At 42.8% G+C, this 21052-nt stretch overlaps 1 protein-coding gene across 1 annotated transcript in view; it reads left to right on the plus strand.

Annotated features, from left to right (window-relative positions):
* LOC128685500 (GTPase-activating Rap/Ran-GAP domain-like protein 3) overlaps positions 1–21052 on the plus strand; it is a 123546-nt gene that overhangs the window by 51354 nt on the left and 51140 nt on the right. Inside the window, exon 7 of the mRNA XM_070082738.1 lies at positions 17782–17878. Within this exon, the coding sequence (XP_069938839.1) occupies positions 17782–17878 (97 nt within the window). The remainder of the gene's footprint in view (positions 1–17781; positions 17879–21052) is intronic.

Below are 21052 nucleotides of genomic sequence, written 5' to 3' on the forward strand. Positions count from 1 at the left end.
AGTTACCTATGTTGTTTTACTTTCTATTGTATCTTTGTGAATGTTTTGTCAGTGTATTTTGTCTTTAAATAAAATATATATTAATTAAATATAGGGGGTGGTAGGAGAAAATTCTCAAACAGCTTCAGGGAGAACCTTGAGTTTTCCCTGAAGCAAGTTTATTCTTTTCTCTGAGGATGAGGGTCCCTGAGGTGGTACCTCCCTATATATACATATACATATATATATATATATATATATATATATATATATATATATATATATATATATATATATATATATATATATATATATATATATATATATATATATATATATATATATATATATAGCAGTCATCGTAGGAGTCGCTGCAAGTTTTCACTCAACCTAGGGCACGACATGCTGGTGCCCTCGAGTGAGGCATCGACAAAACTCGGCAACTGGGCAGGACTTCTGGCAAGCGACTCAGGAGGACACTTCTCGACTGGTACTGTCGCTGGGCTGTCACTGCCGGTGAGCGTGGAGTGAGTTGTGGAGCGAGTCGTGGCAGAGACGACTGGGCGAAACATCTGGGAGTCGTAACATCATACACCAGACTGCAGTGAGAGAGCTAGCAGTCAAAGTGACATCTTCTATGTGCAGGCTGCTCACTGAAGCTTGTGACACGAGGCTGACACAGCGCCTGCCGACAGGCCTAACTGCGGCTTGGCGAGTATCATCTCTCCACAGTTGGAGTTATAGCAGAGGTTAGTCTAAGCATCCCCAGACTTGTTTCTCTACATATAACTGCACTCTGAAGGTCTGGAGGTGAAGTGAAACAAATCTCGATGGGAATCGTAGCAGGTACGATTCTGCAGAACATCACGAGCGACGAGCATAAAAGCTTTCTGTACAAGAGGGCTCATACGCTCAGGGCTGAGTAATCAGCTGTCAAACACACTGGTCACACGGGTGACTTAACACAGTGGTGCTACTCAGGTCTGGCTCAGACCTCACTGGACACACAGAAACTTTAAAAACACACTGCGGTACAACAACATGTGAGAACACTGACTGAGAGAGGAATTAATTAACACATGACATATATCTTCTCTCAATCTTCTCAACAATACTGAAACAATTACTGAACACTCTATGGTGACATCATGTGATGTCAGGTGTGATGTCGCGAGGTGGCATCAGCAGCACTGTGATGTCAGCAGACATCTCGAGGTGACGTCAGGCAGACATCGTGAGGTGACGTCAGCAGACATCGTGACGTCATGAAGTCGGGCAGCATCGTGGGTGACATCGATGTGATGCGGGCAGCAGACCACAGCATGTGGCCTTGGGACATCTGGTAACTCACGTAGCTCGTAGGTCTACGTGACATCGCCCACACCCACGTGGCGTCGTGATCCACGTGGCATCATGATCTACGTGGCATGCTGGTCCACATAGCTTCGAGTGGCCTCGGGCACTCGGATACACAGCTCTGGCAATGAATTCACATGGAAAACAGCAGAAAACACAGCAGAGGGAGTGGGCAGTGGTGAGTGGTGTATGGTAAACGGATGAACGTGAGTAGGGCGAGCATGGACAAGGTGAGGAACAGCCACTTCCTCTCCTCTCCTCCCCCACCCACAAATACGTAGAGAACTCACACTGGATGCAGAAATCACCACAAAACTCACCTCTGGCTTGCTGAAACGGCTGTGCTGAGCTGAACAACAACAACAGCAACATACAAGTGACGCTGAACACGTGACTTGAGAAACAGTGTGGGACACTGTAGCGTGGAGTCACTGGGACGCCACTCACAATTCTCGAAGAAATTCGGCAAATTTCGGCTGGATCCTGCTTGTACCTGTGTCTGGGTGCTCAAACGTGCAGACACGACATCAGGATAACTCGTTGAGAGACGGATGCTTCTTGTATGGGATGATGAAGTGAAGATGACTTCATCCCTCTTCCTTCCTCTATCAGGGCAAACACAACTGCCGCGACCACCGCTGGTACCATTTATAAAAAGGAATTTGTTTGGTATTCTGGTAGCGGGGAGTTAATGATACATCTTCGGAGGCTTCTTACTTTATTGTTAAGTAGTGGTGGGTACACAGGCTTGTGTGTTTGTGCCCATGGCCCGGGCAGGGCCATCCCACGAGAGAGAGCTGGGAGGCCTTGTGTCTTGCTGCTATGCCGCTGTGTGAGTGAGAGAGAGGCAAGTCTGGGCATACTGAAGTGGCAAGGCCTGTAGGTGGCAGCACCAGCATGGTGCGAAATATGAACTAAGCTGGCAGACAGCATGGGCTGTCTGTGCAGACAGTACAAGCTGTCTACAGTTCCACTAGACATGTTCCACTAGACATGTTCCACTAGACATGTTCCACTAGACATGTTTCACTAGACATTTTCCACTAGACATGTTCCACTAGACATGTTCCACTAGACATGTTTCACTAGACATGTTCCACTAGACATGTTTCACTAGACATTTTCCACTAGACATGTTCCACTAGACATGTCCCACTAGACATGTTCCACTAGACATGTTCCACTAGACATGTTTCACTAGACATGTTTCACTAGACATGTTCCACTAGACATGTTCCACTAGACATGTTCCACTAGACATGTTTCACTAGACATGTTCCACTAGACATGTTCCACTAGACATGTTCCACTAGACATGTCCCACTAGACATGTTCCACTAGACATGTCCCACTAGACATGTTCCACTAGACATGTTCCACTAGACATGTTTCACTAGACATGTTCCACTAGACATGTTCCACTAGACATGTTCCACTAGACATGTTCCACTAGACATGTCCCACTAGACATGTTCCACTAGACATGTCCCACTAGACATGTTCCACTAGACATGTTCCACTAGACATGTTCCACTAGACATGTTCCACTAGACATGTTCCACTAGACATGTTCCACTAGACACGTTTCACTAGACATGTTCCACTAGACATGTTCCACTAGACATGTTCCACTAGACATGTTCCACTAGACATGTTCCACTAGACATGTTCCACTAGACATGTTCCACTAGACATGTTCCACTAGACATGTTTCACTAGACATGTTCCACTAGACATGTTCCACTAGACATGTTCCACTAGACATGTTCCACTAGACATGTTCCACTAGACATGTTCCACTAGACATGTTCCACTAGACATGTTCCACTAGACATGTTCCACTAGACATGTTCCACTAGACATGTTTTACTAGACATGTTCCACTAGACATGTTCCACTAGACATGTTCCACTAGACATGTTCCACTAGACATGTTCCACTAGACATGTTCCACTAGACATGTTCCACTAGACATGTTTCACTAGACATGTTCCACTAGACATGTTCCACTAGACATGTTCCACTAGACACGACATGTTCCACTAGACATGTTCCACTAGACATGTTCCACTAGACATGTTCCACTAGACATGTTCCACTAGACATGTTCCACTAGACATGTCCCACTAGACATGTTCCACTAGACATGTCCCACTAGACATGTTCCACTAGACATGTTCCACTAGACATGTTCCACTAGACATGTTCCACTAGACATGTTCCACTAGACATGTTCCACTAGACACGTTTCACTAGACATGTTCCACTAGACATGTTCCACTAGACATGTTCCACTAGACATGTTCCACTAGACATGTTCCACTAGACATGTTCCACTAGACATGTTCCACTAGACATGTTCCACTAGACATGTTACGTGGCCATGGAAGCTACAGGCCATTCTCCTCCCTTTTGGAATACCAGTCTTCACTGGTATGGATTACCTTTTTCCTGTTTAAACCAGAAGTCTTGAAACATTACAATCGAACCTTTGTTCTTTGAGTGCTGTGTGTTGGTGGTGAGATGTTCCCCTTCTAGTCTCTCTCTCTCTCTCTCTCTCTCTCTCTCTCTCTCTCTCTCTCTCTCTCTCTCTCTCTCTCTCTCTCTCTCTCTCTCTCTCTCTCTCTCTCTCTTTACACAGGGTTTGACAAGGTTAAGGATCCCTAGCTTTATTGACAAGATATTTACAGGTTAAGGATTCCTAACTTTATTGGCAAGCTAAGAGCTGTTACCTACATCAGCTCATTTGAAAGCATTTTTATTGTTATGAGACATACAAGTAGGGAACAGGATGAAGTTGGAGCCATCTGTGGGCCAGCATTTTCATTTGATCAACTGACTTTATCTCGTTGACATCATTATGCTGTACGAATGTGTTCCATACTCGAGTCATCCTGGGTATATATGATCTCAGATGGAGTAATGTTCTGGAGAAGGGTACAGCCAGAGTGAAGTTGCTGCTTTCTGCCCGTCTTGTGGCATAAAAGCTTGTTTCACGCTGTCCTCGAAGTGGATCCAGTGTGGTACTTTGTACATAACAGTATGGCCACCCACATCCCTCCTATGTTGAAGGCTCTGCTGAAATGACAGATCTATCCAGGATGGGTCCTGGCGAGGGATGAGACGTCTTGCTCTGTTCTCCACTCTGTCAAGCAGTCGCAGATGAGAGGGGGGCAGGCAAACCAAGAAAGTGGAGCATACTCAAGGTGTGAGCGTACTTGTGCCTCGTACAGAATCTTGCAACCCTTACTGTCAAGCAGATGCGAGATACGGCGAAGTGCTGTAAGCTTCCTGGCTGCCTTGTTTGCTGGATTTACAACATGGTTCTTCATGGTTAGTTTGGAGTCAAATTTCACCCCAAGGATATCAACTTCTCCTGGTGCCAACACCCTCCCATTCATCCTTACTACTGCACTGGCATTACAATCATGGTGCCTAGAGACGATCATCATTTGCGTTTTCTCAGGTGCAAATGTTACTTGCCATCTATTTCCCCAAGCTGATATAGCTCTTAGCTGGTGATTGATGTAGCTTAGAGCAAATGGCATTTCTTCTCTCGGATAAGTGAATGTCAGTGTACGGTCATCTGCATATGCATGTGATTCTGGGATGAGATGAAGAAGGTCGTTGAAGTAGACATTCCATAACAATGGTCCCAGCACGCTTCCTTGTGGAACACTTGCCCCAATAGGATGTCTTGCTGATTCCGTTCCATTGAGAACTACCCTTAGAGATCTACCATGAAGGTAATCACTGAGGAGACACGTAGTAGAGCCTGCAATTCCCAGTGCTTGAAGTTTTGCTAAGAGGCCCTGGTGCCACACCCGGTCGAAAGCACCAGCAATGTCCAGTGCTACCACACAGCTGACTTTGGATTCATCCAGTGACCGGTGCCACTTAGTGGAGAGGTTTAACAACAGATCAGCAGCAGAGTAACCTTTCCTGAAGCCATATTGACGATCACAAAGTAGTGAGTGGTAGTCAAAAAACTCTGTCATTTGTCTTGAGATTATTGTCTCAAGGATCTTACCAGTGATTGACAGGAGTGACACTGGTCTGTAGTTGCTGATTTCTGCTCTGCTCTTCTTTTTGTGAACAGGGACTACATTTGCCTCTTTCCACAGAGAGGGCCATTTACACTGTACTCTCTCTCTCTCTCTCTCTCTCTCTCTCTCTCTCTCTCTCTCTCTCTCTCTCTCTCTCTCTCTCTCTCTCTCTCTCTCTCTCTCTCTCTCTCTCTCTCTCTCTCTCCATCTGATCAACGATACCACTGGAACTTTCCCGGGATATGTGAACTGTCTGATCTAACTTCGTGACTGGTGCAACAGCCAGGAATTTCTAGTGTGTGAGACTCACTGATACTGAGTCAAGCGGAGTGGTAACGTTCGTCTGTGGTGTCTTCCAGGTTCCTTGTGTCATCAGTAATCCATCACGAAGATGGTCAAAACTTCAAATCCCGTAGACTTATGAAAATCACATGATCCCGTTGTCATATATCTATAAGTTAGCAACCAAATGAGAAATAGGCATGACTGGTCACTATTTATATATTTTAAGGCAAGAGGACCATTGAATGTACCTGAAAAACATAAAAGCTATTTTTACAGTAAAATTCTGGAAAAAATAATGATAATAATTCCATCCCAACCACAGGCCTACAGGCGTATGTATATATTAAACTAGCTGTATTTCGGTTGCTGTGCGATCCTTGGAAGATATCTCCGTGTTCCAGACTGCCAGTCTTTTGTGCCTCAAAGTACGCGATTGAAATAGTGTAGTGTGACATCATAAGTTGATAAGACAGTTAAATATTAGTGCTTATTACGAACACGTAATGAAGGACCTGTGCGACCTGGTCGTAATGAGAATTGGAGCCAATAAATTCAGCAGTAGATTATAATGTATATTTTGCCTTCACCCACTATATACAGATATGTACACTATGTACAGATAGAATAATAAGTGTACACCATGGTAACAGATAGCACAGAAGAAACCAGAGAGAGTGCACCGTACACAACCAGCAGGTAGGCAAGTCTGCCAATCCTTACCACAAGTGAACCACGTTGCTTCAGCTTTGGCGGGTTTGCCTGTGATTGGTCAATGAACCAAGGTACTGATTTAACGACTGGTACCCTATTGATCGTTAAACCCTTAGCACCCGGTTCACTGGTTGGGAGGCAGCCTATATGGGAGTGTGACATACGCCAAATGAATTATAACATACTCTTTGCATGCCACAGTGATGAAGATCTGTATACCAACTTAGGATGGTCACTTTGGTCTCAGTTGAAAGCTAATAAAACTCTGTAAAAGGTTTATTTTTTAAACATTTTAAAATATATACGCCTGTATGCCTTTGTCTGGGATGGAAATATTGATTATCATACTTTTTCGAGAATTTTGTAGGGCTTTAAGTATGTTTAGCAATAATAATAATGATGAAATTTGAGCGGTCATGCCTTAAACCATATGCAATGATTAATTAAGTATGCCTCTATCTGATCTTGCAAAGATATGTATGACAGTGAGGGCGTGTGATTTTCGTAGGCCTAATGGGTTTCAGAGAATCTCCTGGAGACTATAAACTATTTTTTTTACCCTTTCCCTTTGGGGTCGATTATTATTCATGACTCAGGGAAACTGGTTAACACTTGGGAAAACTTTAACATCTGTCTGAGAAACAGCTCTATAAATTCACGCCCATTATTTCCTTCTATCTCGTACAGCAAAGTAATCTTAGATGAGTTTCTGATAGAGGAAAGAATTTTGTATTTCATGCACTTTATCTCTCGAGACATCATGAATTGTACACCAATATGTTGTCACGATCAAATCCTCGGAATAGGTTCACAGTGATTTAAAAGTTTGTAGATGCAATTTCCAACTCCCTTCACGGTCAGAAGACACGAGATACAGGAACACCTTCCTGAATCTGTACAGATCTCACTCATCATAACGTTCCTCAGTGAGCTTTGAAATTTTGTCTTTTCGGATTCACGATTTCTCCATCAGCTTATTAAACTTAACAGCGATTTCCTTTTCTTCTGTTGACAGTGCTTCTCTCCTGTGTTATGTTACCTCATTGGAACATTCATTGTTGCCCCAGAACGTCTTCCATGTCATTGTTTCTGACACAGCAATAATAAATATACCCTTCAGTGAGCGAACATAAAATGTTCCGTTGAACACATTGTGATCAGTGTTCATACCTAAGCATCGTGCACTACGCTGCCGCTAGTGTACACGCCTGCACTACGAAGAACAAATTTGTTAAATAGAATATACCTAACAATGCATTAACATCATTAAATTCTTCTGATGATGTCATGACAATGTCAGCAACAGTGTCGAAACCTCCATTACCAAATAATGGGATAACAGACCAAAACAAGTGTGAGCAATCACTTGGGAAAACCTGTAAAGTTGAACACACTGTGGTATACAGAGTGACTGAGGGTGAACCTGTCGTGAAAGATCCTCCTCTCCTAGGAAAAATCAAAGCGTGGAACCTTTATTAAGTAGGTTCTCGATTTTCTTCTATTGGTTTGTCAACTACATCACGTGATGCACTGTCTCACCAGCTGAGCTGTAGATCCTTGGTTATCTTGAAGGTTCTTAGTAGTTCTGGTCGCTAGATGGGCGCAGTGTGACGACCAACTAGTTGGTATGATAGTTTAGATAGCATCTTGCAACTTCTCTTCTTCACAAATGTGATTATGGCATTTGTTGTTACAGAAGCTGCTCCACCTGAGTCGTCTTAGGGAAGGATCGTGACCGCGTCGCAAGTGTCGGCTGTCTGATAACGATCTTCAAAATCTAAGTTATCTTAAGCTTGAGTTTTGCATTTTTTGCACAGCATAAACATCCCAGAAGTTCTGCTTCTCAGGACGTCAGCAAAACTAGTAGAAACATCAGTTCTGCTTCTCAGGACGTCAGCAAAACTAGTAGAAACATCAGTTCTGCTTCTCAGGACGTCAGCAAAACTAGTAGAAACATCAGTTCTGCTTCTCAGGACGTCAGCAAAACTAGTAGAAACATCAGTTCTGCTTCATGAATGTTATTAACTTTTAACTTTTACACTTAGATGTGGCTGCTGGTCATCACTTGCAGTACAGTTTTACATTCTGTAGAGCAATTAGATACTGCGACACTTGTGCGACATTTAATTATGTTTACTGTGGAAACGCTTTAACAGCCAGTGCCTTTATCAAGTAAATACAGAGAAAAATAGTGGAAGACGTGAAGAGGAAGTCTGAGGCAATCAGTCCCTCAGCCTGGAGATAATGTGATAAGTTCATCAGCCTTGAAAAAAAGGTATATCATTTGCACGGTGAAGAGAACGCTGTCTAGTGGAGACAGCAAGTCGCTGGTGAAGACCTGGTGATGGCGTTGTATCATCTAATTGTGACAGCAAGGAGTCAGCGGGGAGTAGTAGCAGATGTACTCACTTAATTGTGGTTAGCAGATGTACTCACTTAATTGTGGTTGCAAAGGTCGATTCTCAGCTCCTGGCCCCGCCTCTCTTCTTGCCGCTACCGGTTTCACTTTCTCTAGGCTGCGTACCTATTCTTAAAGTTAAGTATGGATTCTGCCTCTACCACTTCGCTGTCTGAGTCGTTCCACTTCCCGACTACTCTAAGGATAAAGAAGTTTTTTCTAACAGGTCTGTGAATCATCTGTGCTTTTAACTTCAGGTTGTAATCCCGTGTATCTGAGGCCCGCCTCTCAAACTTCCTGTCCACCCTGTCAATTCCTCTAAGTATTTTGTACATCGTAATCATGTCATCTCTGATCCTTCTGTTCTCTAGTATCGTCAGGTTTAGCTCCTCCAGTCTCTCCTCATAAGTCATACACCTCAGCTTTGGAACTAGTTTTGTTGCATTTTTTCTTTTTTTTTCATTTTTACATCTTAGCTAGATGTGGGTTCTGTACTTGCGCTGCAGACTCCAAGATGGGCCTCACATATGCCGGTGTAAGGTTCCTGACGACAAGAATAGCTCAGATGTACTTGCCAGCTCTTTACTCTGTGGTGTTGGTTGTAGCAATTAAGAATGTTTCAATACAGTGGCGCATGTCAGTGTTGGATTCTCTGTAGATCAACTCTGCTTTGTTCCATTGCATGAGATGTCCCTCTTTAGATATGTGAAACAAACAAGCATTTTTGGTGTATTTCTCAGACTCAATGTAGAAAAATTCCTCCCTGTTTTTCCTACATCGATCTTGTTGCACTCTCCGCATGGTATTGTCTACAAGCTTGCTTCAATGATGGGTTTTTCTAAAGGAACTTTTTTTCGCTGATGGAAGACATGGCCATGGTAGTACACTCCTACAACAAATGCGACAGAATGAAACGCCTAGAAATCGTAAACAACTTATCTTCCCACACACTATCCTCCACAGAGACAGAAACCCTCAGTCTGGGACCCAAGTTCACTACCGGTAGCAACAAGAACTTTATCTGCTAGACGTGGTAACCAAGAACAAACCCCTCGGGAATTCTGATTTTCAGAAGGGTTTTGTCCAAGACATCGTAACAACTGCAGTTACTGAGCCCTAAAGACCTGTCAGTCCCAGAAGATACAGCCAGACTCTTAGGGGTTTGGCTGACAATGACGATATCATCACTACCACCTCAGACAAAGGAGGAAGTATGGTGTTAAGAACATAAGAAAGAAGGAACACTGCAACAGACCTACTGACCCGTGTGGAGCAGGTCCATGTCCCCCCCCCGGATTAGCCCAATGACCCACCCAGTCTGGCCACCTCCACTCAAGGATGGAGCACGGCACCAGACCCAGCAGCACAAGCTAGTCAGGTCCAACTCACACCCACCCACACCCACTCATGTATTTATCTAACCTATTTTTAAAACTACACAACGTTTTAGCCTGAATAACTGTACTCGGGAGTTTGTTCCACTCATCCACAACTCTACTGCCAAACCGGTGCTTTCCTATATCCTTCCTGAATCTGAATTTTTCCAACTTGAAACCATTGCTGCGAGTCCTGTCTTGGCTGAAAATTTTCAGCACGCTATTTACATCCCCTTTATTTATTCCTGTTTTCCATTTATACACCTCGATCATATTCTTCCCTAATTCTACGCCCTTCGAGAGAGTGCAGATTCAGGGCCATCAGTCTGTCCCCATAGGGAAGATTTCTGATACATGGGATCATCTTTGTCATCATCCTCTGTACGTTTTCCAGAGCATTTATATCCATTCTGTAATACGGTGACCAGAACTGAGCAGCATAGTCTAAATGACTCCTAACCTGAGGACTTCTAGCGTTACTCAACACTTTCGACTACCATAACAAAGTTTGAGATCTCCTTTGACGCCAAGACACATCAGCTTGATTCAAAATCACTGCTTCCTGAAAGCATGAAAACTTTTCTACTAAGAGCCTATATAATCCTATGTAAATCAGAACATGGCAAGTAACTTCTACATCTTTTACTGGGATAACCATAAATTAACAAGCCCGTCTTTATGGACTCCCTAAGACATAAGCCTGGCATCCCACTACGTCCTATCACTTTGGGCACAGGGAGTGCCCCACACAAATTAGCTGACCACCTTGCCAGATACCTCTCAGCACTATAAGGCACCATTAACCAGGCTCACCACAAACACTCAAGTGATCTTCTCTCTCGCATTTTCACCTAAATGTCAAAAACAAGAGCATGATTTTCTTCAGTGTCACAACCCTCTTTACTAACGTTCCTGCTGATGCTGCCATAAATATTCGGAAACAGAAGTTCACCGCTAACCATTACCTCGCCAGGATTTCCTCAGTCTAGTGGATGTCTATGTCAATATTAATTTCTTCAAATAACAGGATAACTGCTACAAACAAGGCTTGGGGATAGAAATAGGCAGTCCCCTCAGTGCTGTGCTCACCAACCTCTTCATGGAGAAGCTACAGACCGAGAAATTCAGCACCTTTATTCTCAGCACCATTACCTAGCTAAATGGCTTACTCACTGGCCTAGAGTTTTACGGCTCACTCGCCATGGGTTCAAACCCCACCCGTTCTGGGGTACGTTGACGATATCCTGGTGTCCTGTCCCAGATGTTTTACTGTCTAGACTCTCAATACAATCAACGCTGTCGGGCCATTTATATAGTTCACACTGGCACGAGAAAAAGATGGTAAACTTCTTTCTATAATTATGTAAATGTTTCTGTGCCTCTCAGTTCTTATATTCTTGCTTCTACTAGTAAGTCCTGTCTCTTCTCTCGTCTTCAAGATTTTTCTGCGCCTTATCTTCGGCATTACATAAGTGTCCATTCTCATGCTTCAGCTTCACATTGTTTCAAACTATGGAGCTGAGATCTTCTCCAGACTGAGGGACTGATCGTCTCAAAACTATTTCTTCGAGAGTGATGGACTGATTACATCATCTTTTGTTTAGAAAGACACGTAACCAAACACTATGACATATTTATTAGAAAACGTTTCGATCTTGGGCTCTTGATCACTTCTAATACACAAAGGTTGAATATAACAGTATATGAAGGAAGAAAGTTGGGTGTGAGTGATACATATTGACCCGAGAAAAGCAAGTGAGGCTTATTTTAGATGAGGTCAGGTAGACAATGAGGTCACGCGATTCCTGTGTTGTGAGGTAGGTTGGGCTTTGCCTGGATGAGTATCATGTACACCAGTGTTATTGAAATTTTGTAGCATTCAGTATTATGGTCTATATTATGTTCGGTGACGGCGATTAGCGAGGCTTCCAGACATCGTCGGCGTCTAAGATCATGCTCAGAGAGGATGAGTTGAGCTTCATTCCAATTCATCAAATGTCCCATAGAGAACACTGGTGTACTTTAGGTCGTCCCTATTGCTGGCGTTCCGATGTTCGTTCCAGCAGACCGACAGATTTCTACCTGTTTTCCCTACATATTTTTTGGAACAGTATCTATAGGGTATGCTGTAGACGCCTGTTCTGGAAGTTATAAGTGTGAAATTTTGCTTCACAGTGAGGTCTTTGGTAGATGTATTCACACTGGAAATATTGATTTTGCTTGTGGTGAGTTATCTGGCGGATACTACTGGCAACATCACCACTCGAGAACACTATGAACTGCTTGGAAAAATGTTTTAAGCAACAGTTAGAATGAGGCTCAACTCATCCTCGCGTTAGTTTAATAGTTAGTTTATTATCTTTATTATGCATCCCATACCCATCCTGTGGGCGGTAGTCAAAACATTACAGAGGTACATAATGCGTCCAGGGACTGGACCGCAAGGTTTTAATAGGTGAACAAGTTACAAAGGTAATGAACCATTCACACGGCCACATCTGGTCACAATTGTAATGAGTTATTAATGCAAATATTAATTATGTCACACATAAACACACGCACAATGGTAATGCTTTTTTTACAGTGAGCAAAGTGTGGGTATTTTTCCAGAATGGTTTGTAATATACAACTGTGGATAAAATATCTTGAACATTTCTGAGTGAATTGTCTCTAAATTCATTAATGTGATCGCACTCCAGTACATAATGACGCAGGGTGTGACAGTAGTCCATCTGGCAAAGTTTACATTTCGTTTGGTCTACATCTGGTGGTGGTAACTTAACCTGCCAAAGATACTTGTAACCCAGCCGGAGCCGGGCGGTAAATAAGTAAGTTTATTCAGGTATACACAAATACAGTTACATAGATTATCATACATAGCAGCATATATGTAGAGAACCTGGGATAACCCAAAAAAGTCAGAGTAGTGACATCCAAGAGTCTGTTATCTTGTTGGATGCACCAGACATGTGGCTCCTCATGCATGATGGAATGATGATAGATGGACTGACTGGTGTCAATTTCCCTCAGTCTTAAGTCAGTAAAGTTCAGTTGAAGTTCTTTTCTTATTATCTTCACGAAACAAGATCTTAGATGCCGATGATGTCGGGAATCCTTGCTAATCGCCCCCACCGATACCGTAGATGGATGGACGCATAAAACATCCTCGTTAGCGGCTTACTAAGTTCACACTTACACTCTTTAAGTACACTTGAGAATAGTTCACACTTACACTCTTTAAGTACACTTGAGAATAGTTCACACTTACACTCTTTAAGTACACTTGAGAATAGTTCACACTTACACTCTTTAAGTACACTTGAAAATAGTTCGTCAGGGCCAACGGACTTAATTTTAGTTTGTCTAATTGTTTATTAACCATGTCAGTCGTTAATGTAATATTACTTAATTTGTTTTCTTCAGTGCCTGAATAATTATTGATTACTGGGATATCATTTAAATCTTCTTGTGTGAAAACTGACAAGAAATAACAATTAATAAAAAGAGAGCAAATTTCTTGTTCATTATCAGTAGACGGTCCACACCTAGTTTTCAGTGGTTCTATTTTTTCCCTGATCTTTGTCCTATAAACTTGAAAGAACCGTCTTGGATTTGTTTTTGATTCTCTGGCTACATTAATTTCATAGTCGCGTTTAGTCTTCCTAAACCCCTTCTTTACCTCTTTTAAAATGAACGAATTGGTCAATAAGGATAACCTCTCCCCTTCTGATACGCCTATAAATTCTTTTTTTCTCTCCTAATAGATGTTTTATTCTCCTATTCATTCATTTTTATTCGTACTGATTTGACTTAATTTCTCTCTGGAAAATATACTGCAGGGCCCTGCATATACAGCACGTACAGGAGGGCCCCGCATATACAGCACGTTCAGGAGGGCCCCGCATATACAGCACGTTCAGGAGGGCCCCGCATATACAGCACGTTCAGGAGGGCCCCGCTTACAGCACGTACAGGAGGGCCCCGCATATACGAAAATCGGGGACTTTTACTGTATTATCCATCAGTAGCAACAGAACACAACCACTGACACTAGAACACCACCATTGGCGCCAGAACACCACCACTGACACCAGAACACAATCACTGACACCAGAACATCACCACTGGCACCAGAACACCTCCACTGGCGCCATAACACCACCACTGACACCAGAACACCACAACTGACACCAGAACACCACTTACACCAGAACACCACTTACACCAGAACACCACCACTGACACCAGAGCACCACCACCACTGGCGCCACAACACTACCACTGACACCAGAACACCACCATTGGTGCCAGAACACTACCACTGATACCAGAACACCACCACTGACGCCAGAACACCACTGACACCAGAACACCGCCACTGACACCAGAACACCACCACTGACACCAGAACACCTCCACTGGCGCCAGAACACCACCACTGACACCAGAACACCACCACTGACACCAGAACACCACCACCACTGGCACCAGAACACCACCACCACTGGCGCCAGAACACCACCACTGACACCAGAACACCACCACTGACATCAGAACACCACCATTGGTGCCAGAACACCACCACTGACACCAGAGCACCACCACTGACACCAGAACACCACCCCTAACACCAGAGCACCACCACTGACATTAGAACACCACCACTGACATTAGAACACCACCACTGACATTAGAACACCACCACTGACATTAGAACACCACCACTGACACCAGAACACCACCACTGACATTAGAACACCACCACTGACATTAAAACACCACCACTGACACCAGAACACCACCACTGACAATAGAACACCACCACTGACACCAGAACACCACCACTGACATTAGAACACCACCACTGACATTAGAACACCACCACTGACACCAGAACACCACCACTGACATTAGAACACCACCACTGGCATTAGAACACCACCCCTAACACCAGAGCACCACCACTGACATTAGAACACCACCACTGACATTAGAACACCACCACTGACATTAGAACACCACCACTGACATTAGAACACCACCACTGACACCAGAACACCACCACTGACATTAGAACACCACCACTGACATTAGAACACCACCACTGACATTAGAACACCACCACTGACACCAGAACACCACCACTGACATTAGAACACCAACACTGACATTAGAACACCACCACTGACATTAGAACACCACCACTGACACCATTTATAAACAACCATCACAATTTTTATACCATGTACAGCCTATAGTTTTCGAATCAGTGTTCCTTTTTTTATCGGAGTCAAATTATTACAGCGTTCGCATTTTTTTTGATGTGGAAAACATTACTCGCCCAGAATTCCAGCATACTATTTTGTATGGATTGTGACTGTTTGAAATTAAATTAATATGCATTTTTTCCCTATTTACCCCCCCCAACACTGAATAAGCTTTTGTATGTTTGTCAGTACAGGAAATGTGTGTGTCTGAAGCTCCAACCATCTTCATCACTCACTTGTGTGTTTGTCGCTACAGCAGTGGTTGAACATCAAAATGGTATACAATACCGACAGGTTGTTAGGTAAGACACAAATGCAACAGTTAGACAACTTTATTCCGAAACGTTTCGACTGAAGAAGCCTACTGTGTAGGCGAAACGTTTCGGAATAAAGTTGTCTAACTGTTGCATTTGTGTCTTACACAGCAGTGGTTCTTAACCTTTTTCGTCCTATGACCCCCCGAGACTCTTCACGGTATTACCATGACCCCTATAATAAGTTCTGAAATAGTGAACCTTGTGGTAAGGTAAGATCAAACAAGATGATAGGAAGACCCTGGTTTATTGAAAATGCCACAGAACAAAAACCTTCAAAAATTCCACATAGCTTCTACAAATGCCAGAACACTGCAAATTCCACAGAACTATTGATCATACAAAACTTACTTCTCATTACTCAGTGGGAGGGTTGAAATTGTTTTGCAGCCGTAAGTCTATTAAAGCGAGGAGCAGTGCTCGACAGGCAACACCTATGTCAGCATTGATCACAAACCTACCGCGTTCCTTCGTTTTCAGTTTTACCATTGCTGAGAATTCAACCTCGCATCGAGAGAATGGGACAGCCGTCTTGCACTTTTTTCTAAAATGTCGGGAGCTCAGTAAAGTCGACTTTCAGCTGAGAATCCTCACGAATTTTATGAAATTCTACCTTAGCAGCAACTGAAAAGGGTCTGTAGATCCACTCATCAGTACAGCGGTCGTCCAGTCCTGGAAAGTAACTTTCGGTGGCGTCATTCATTGCCAAAAGATGAGCTGAGATCTCCACACGGAAATTGCATTCAGCATCCGGCATAGAATCCAGGAGAGTTGTCATCTCAGTGAAGAAAGTTGTGTCACTGTCCTCAACTCTTTTCTGGTAAAGTTGACTCTTACACTTGAATGATGTCACTTTGTCACGAGCTGTGTGCAGCATTGTAAGGTTTCCATGGAGTGAAATATTCAGGGAATTCACTTCAGAGAAGAAATCTGCCAAGTAGGCAACCTTTGTTACAAAACAGTCATCTTGCATCTTCTCGTGAAGATTCTCCTTCACCGTCCGAACTCGTTCCAACAGCATTGTTATTTCTTCTTGAACTTGTAGCACGCGATTTAGAATCTTGCCATGTGAGAGCCAACGTACCTCTGTGTGAAATAGGAGAACAGAGAAGGCGGCAACCATTTCTTCACAAAGCACTTTAAAAATCCTTGAAGTCGTTGTGTTCCTTCAGATATGGTTCGCAATATTTACAACGCCTGTGAGCACTTCTTGAAGTCTAGGTGGGAGAGCCTTCATCGCCAAAATATGCCTTCGTTGCTTCCAGAATGCAAGGCTTAATCAGGTCTTCGCCAATGGTATGAGGCTTCTTGGTCTGCACGATTTTTAGAGCAATTCTGTATGAAGCTTCCAACGCTGCTTCATTCTGACGAGCGAAGTGACCAATGGAATCGATACGACTGGCCTTCAGAGAAGCTTCTTATTGTTTGAAAAAGTCCAAGCTTTTGTCCACCAGATGGCTGTGGCAAGACTCAGAATGGACCTTCAGTTTATTTGGCTTCATACTCTCGTGACTCAAAACTTTGGTGCAAACGACACATTGCGGGTTGACCACAGAGTTCTGAATGATGCTTGTGAAACCCATCTTGAGAAAAGCTTCATTGTATGTATGCTTCTTGGCAGACATAGTGCAAACAGGAAACTGCCATGGGAGTCACAGAGTAAGAGCGACATACGGACATCCCCCACCGTAGCTATGAGCTGATTGTGTGCCTGGTTGTGGTTGATGTGTTTACTGTAGCAGACCACCGCACATGTGATCAGTGTTGCCACTCACCAAACTGGTAAAAGCCCAGCTGGCTAATTCAGATATATGAAAATAAATTATATTCTCCCGAACCCTTTGTGACTCCCGGAGAAACCCCAAACGACCCCCCAAGGGGTCATGACCTCCAGGTTAAGAACCGCTGCGCTACAGGAAGTGTGTGTGTCTGAGGCTCCGGCCATCTTCATCACTCACTTGTGTGTTTGTCACTACAGAAAATGTGTGTGTGTGTGTGTGTGTGTCTGAGGCTCCAGCTATCATCACTCACTTATGTTTGTCACTACAGGAGGTGTGTGTGTCTGAGGCTCCAACCATTATCACACTGGTCGACTCACCGCTCGTCTCCTCTGCTGGCGGACTCACCGATAACAAGATCTGTATTGGTAAGTCGAGGTAGCTGGCTCTCTCACACTATTTATAGCTCTTTGTTTTCTCCAAATTCTTTTCTCTCCCTTTCTCTCTTCTATTTCGTTGATTCCTTCTTGTCGTTCATTCCGTCCTTCATTTCTATCCTACTTCATTTCTATCGTTAATTTCATCCCTATCGTCGTCCTGCATCGATTTTCCTTCTTCCTCGTCCTCTTCTCCCCTTTTCTCTGTTCTTCTCTCCTTTTCTCTTCCCGATCACTAATTTTTCCTCTCTGGGAAAAAATTTGTATATATAATTTACATTTATAATTTCATTCAAGTCAGATTTTTGTTGTTATAAAATATTTAGAGCATCAATACTCACACTTATCAATAGTAAATGATACTTTTTATTTACAGACTGATTCAGTCAACCAAAATGCTGCTTACATTAATGGGCGTGTGTGTGTGTGTGTGTGTGTGTGTGTAAGTCACAAAGTGTAATGGAAGAGTGAATCAGAGATGGGAACTTTCATGGAGACAAAGCAAGAGAACGTAGTAGGGGAGGATATCAGATGAGGGCCAATTGATGGTGTTAATTATTGTGGGAAGGATCATAACTGGAGTTGTATAGAGAGCTGACCTGTGTCTTGTGAAGACTTGTTATTATTACGACCTAGGTAATCAAGGCCTTTATCCTGGGTGTAAAAAGGGAGCTTGGAGCAAAATAAACACAGCAGAAAAAACTTTGAATTATATTATCCTTCACCAAGTATAAACAAAAGTATGTACACTATATACACTATGTACAGCAAATAGGTATTAATGCATGCCACGGTAGTCAAGGCAGAGCAGCAGCCAAGAGACAAAATAGACAACTGTGCTTCAACCAGCAGCAGAATGAAAATAACGAAGGTGGAAACATGAGTGGTAACCACGTCACCTTCACCACTGCCAGATCCACATTATGATTGGCTGAACCTAGGTACTGATCTGACGATGGGGCTCCGATCGTCAGACCCTAGTGCCTGGTTCACTGGTTGGGGAGATAGCCTATGTGAAAATGTGGACATACTCCGAATAAAGGTTACATACTCTTTGCATGCCACACCTGTCTAATGGAAACTCAGTGATCTGACCTGTGTCTTGTGAAGACCTGTCTAATAGAAACTCAGTGAGCTGACCTGTGTCTTGTGAAGATCTGCCTAGTGGAAACTCAAGTGATGGAGAAGAAAAATTATAAACTCAAGATTGAAAGATTTGAAAGAGTTGTGTAAACTACTGACTCACTGGCCATCGTCTGTGATCAACACAGAACATCCAATGCAGCAACAAACCAGGAGGACAGTAAGAAGTACCCAGAGGAATGACAATTGTAAGCACACTCTTGTAGTTGGAGACTTTCAGGTGAGGTATATGGATCGTACATGGTGTGACAGGTAGAAGACAAATAGGATGAGTCAATCTTCGAGGTGCCGGGCTGGAGGATTTTGTGGATAGAATGAGTAATATCCTGACATGAAATGGGAATGAACTGTGACTGTGATGGAGGTAACGTTGCTATAAAGATTCGAAGCGAGGAATCGCTGAAAAAAGTTCATGGCAGTTGCTTTTATTATTCAAGAATAGAGCGGTACACCCTTAACATATGGTATTCTGTCTAGAATGGCTCTCCAGGGCCATTGGCGTTAATTGCTGCCTCGGTAAGGGCTGTAAGGCGGCAAAGAGGAAGCTTATTGACAACTGGGATATCTTTCTCAATAAAGGTGTCATGTATATAAGGGATGGAATACACCTTCATGAGTGAGAGTGAAAGGTTAGCTAGTTCAGTGGAGATTTATACTAGTCTGGGGACTTATACTAATTAATAACACAGTAGTTGTCCTTTAAACCTCAGTAACTTAGAAACTGTGAACTAGATACATGTTCAGACTTTGTGAAATTAACATGAACGGATGGTTAAGTGTCATGAGTTTACATGGTAAGCGGCGGCATTGTGCTGCTAGAAGTAAAAATGACAAACATTCCGAGTATAGTCAAGAAAATTGTGTTGGTAATGATGAGAATACCGTAACTGATGGAAAGATGAAGAATAGAGAGAAGGCAGAAAAGAAAAACTTTATCTAGATTTGTTATCCAAATTACTGTAGTATTCGTAATAAGATAAACAGTAAATATAAATATAGAGTCGGGACATGATTAAAGAGTTGCACGTAGAAGGACCTAAATTTTTCCATTCTGATGGAAACAACAATAATAGGGTGAGGAACGACATATCAGAGACAACTTAATTTGTTGCACCAACGATACAAGTCTGGGGAAACTGACACTGAATCTGTATGCTTGCAGTTTACTGAAGGAAATAAAATCTGATCTTTGACATGCAGTATCGACCTTAGAAAGCGTCCAGGGAAAACTTCTTTGGTAGGAAATTGGTAGTTTCAGAGTATGAAAACCTAGTATTCTTAAGAGGTTCTAATTTGTGCCAAATTGACTGGAACTACTTGATTGGAAGTTTAATCATACTGTTTCCTGGAAGTAGTAGAGGATTGTTTTTAAGCAGTTTGTGACAGATCCAACAGAGGAAACTACAATACATTTGGGGTTAGACCCCATGGCAAGTGAATCGTAAAACTCCAGGCCACTTCTAACCCCACCCGTACTCTGGTTTGTTTGCAGTCATGTTATTACGATTTCATGAGTCAACAAGAGGAATTAATCTGGTTAATTTGGTTCTGTTAACTTGGGCGACTCTTGTAAATGATCTGGAGATCAGGGAGGAGCTTGGCACAAGTGATCACAAATCTGTTACAGGTAACGCTGCCTGAAAGTAATGATAATAAGAATAATGCAGAGAAGGTCCCAGATTTCCACTGTGCAGATTACCTGCTCTGTCTTGACTAGAATAACGAAGAGATCTTCCAGTATATTTTTCTAGATACTATATATGCTGCTCAAAGAACATATATCCCCCTAAAGAGGAATAAAAACAAATAAAAATGATGTGAAATGGATGAGTACGAGGCTCCATCTTTTGTGAAAGAAAAATGGAATTTATAGACATTAAAACATGAGCGATTGTAAATGAAGTAAAGAAGAGTTAAATTAGTTTATAAAATTAAATTTGTGAAGGAATCTAGTATATATCCGAAACCAGCGAGTTTGGCTTATTCGACCGAATAAGCAGAATAATTTTTTTTATATAAATC

Source organism: Cherax quadricarinatus, chromosome 8 (genome assembly GCF_038502225.1).
Source record: "Cherax quadricarinatus isolate ZL_2023a chromosome 8, ASM3850222v1, whole genome shotgun sequence".
Classification (NCBI taxonomy): Eukaryota; Metazoa; Arthropoda; class Malacostraca; order Decapoda; family Parastacidae; genus Cherax; species Cherax quadricarinatus.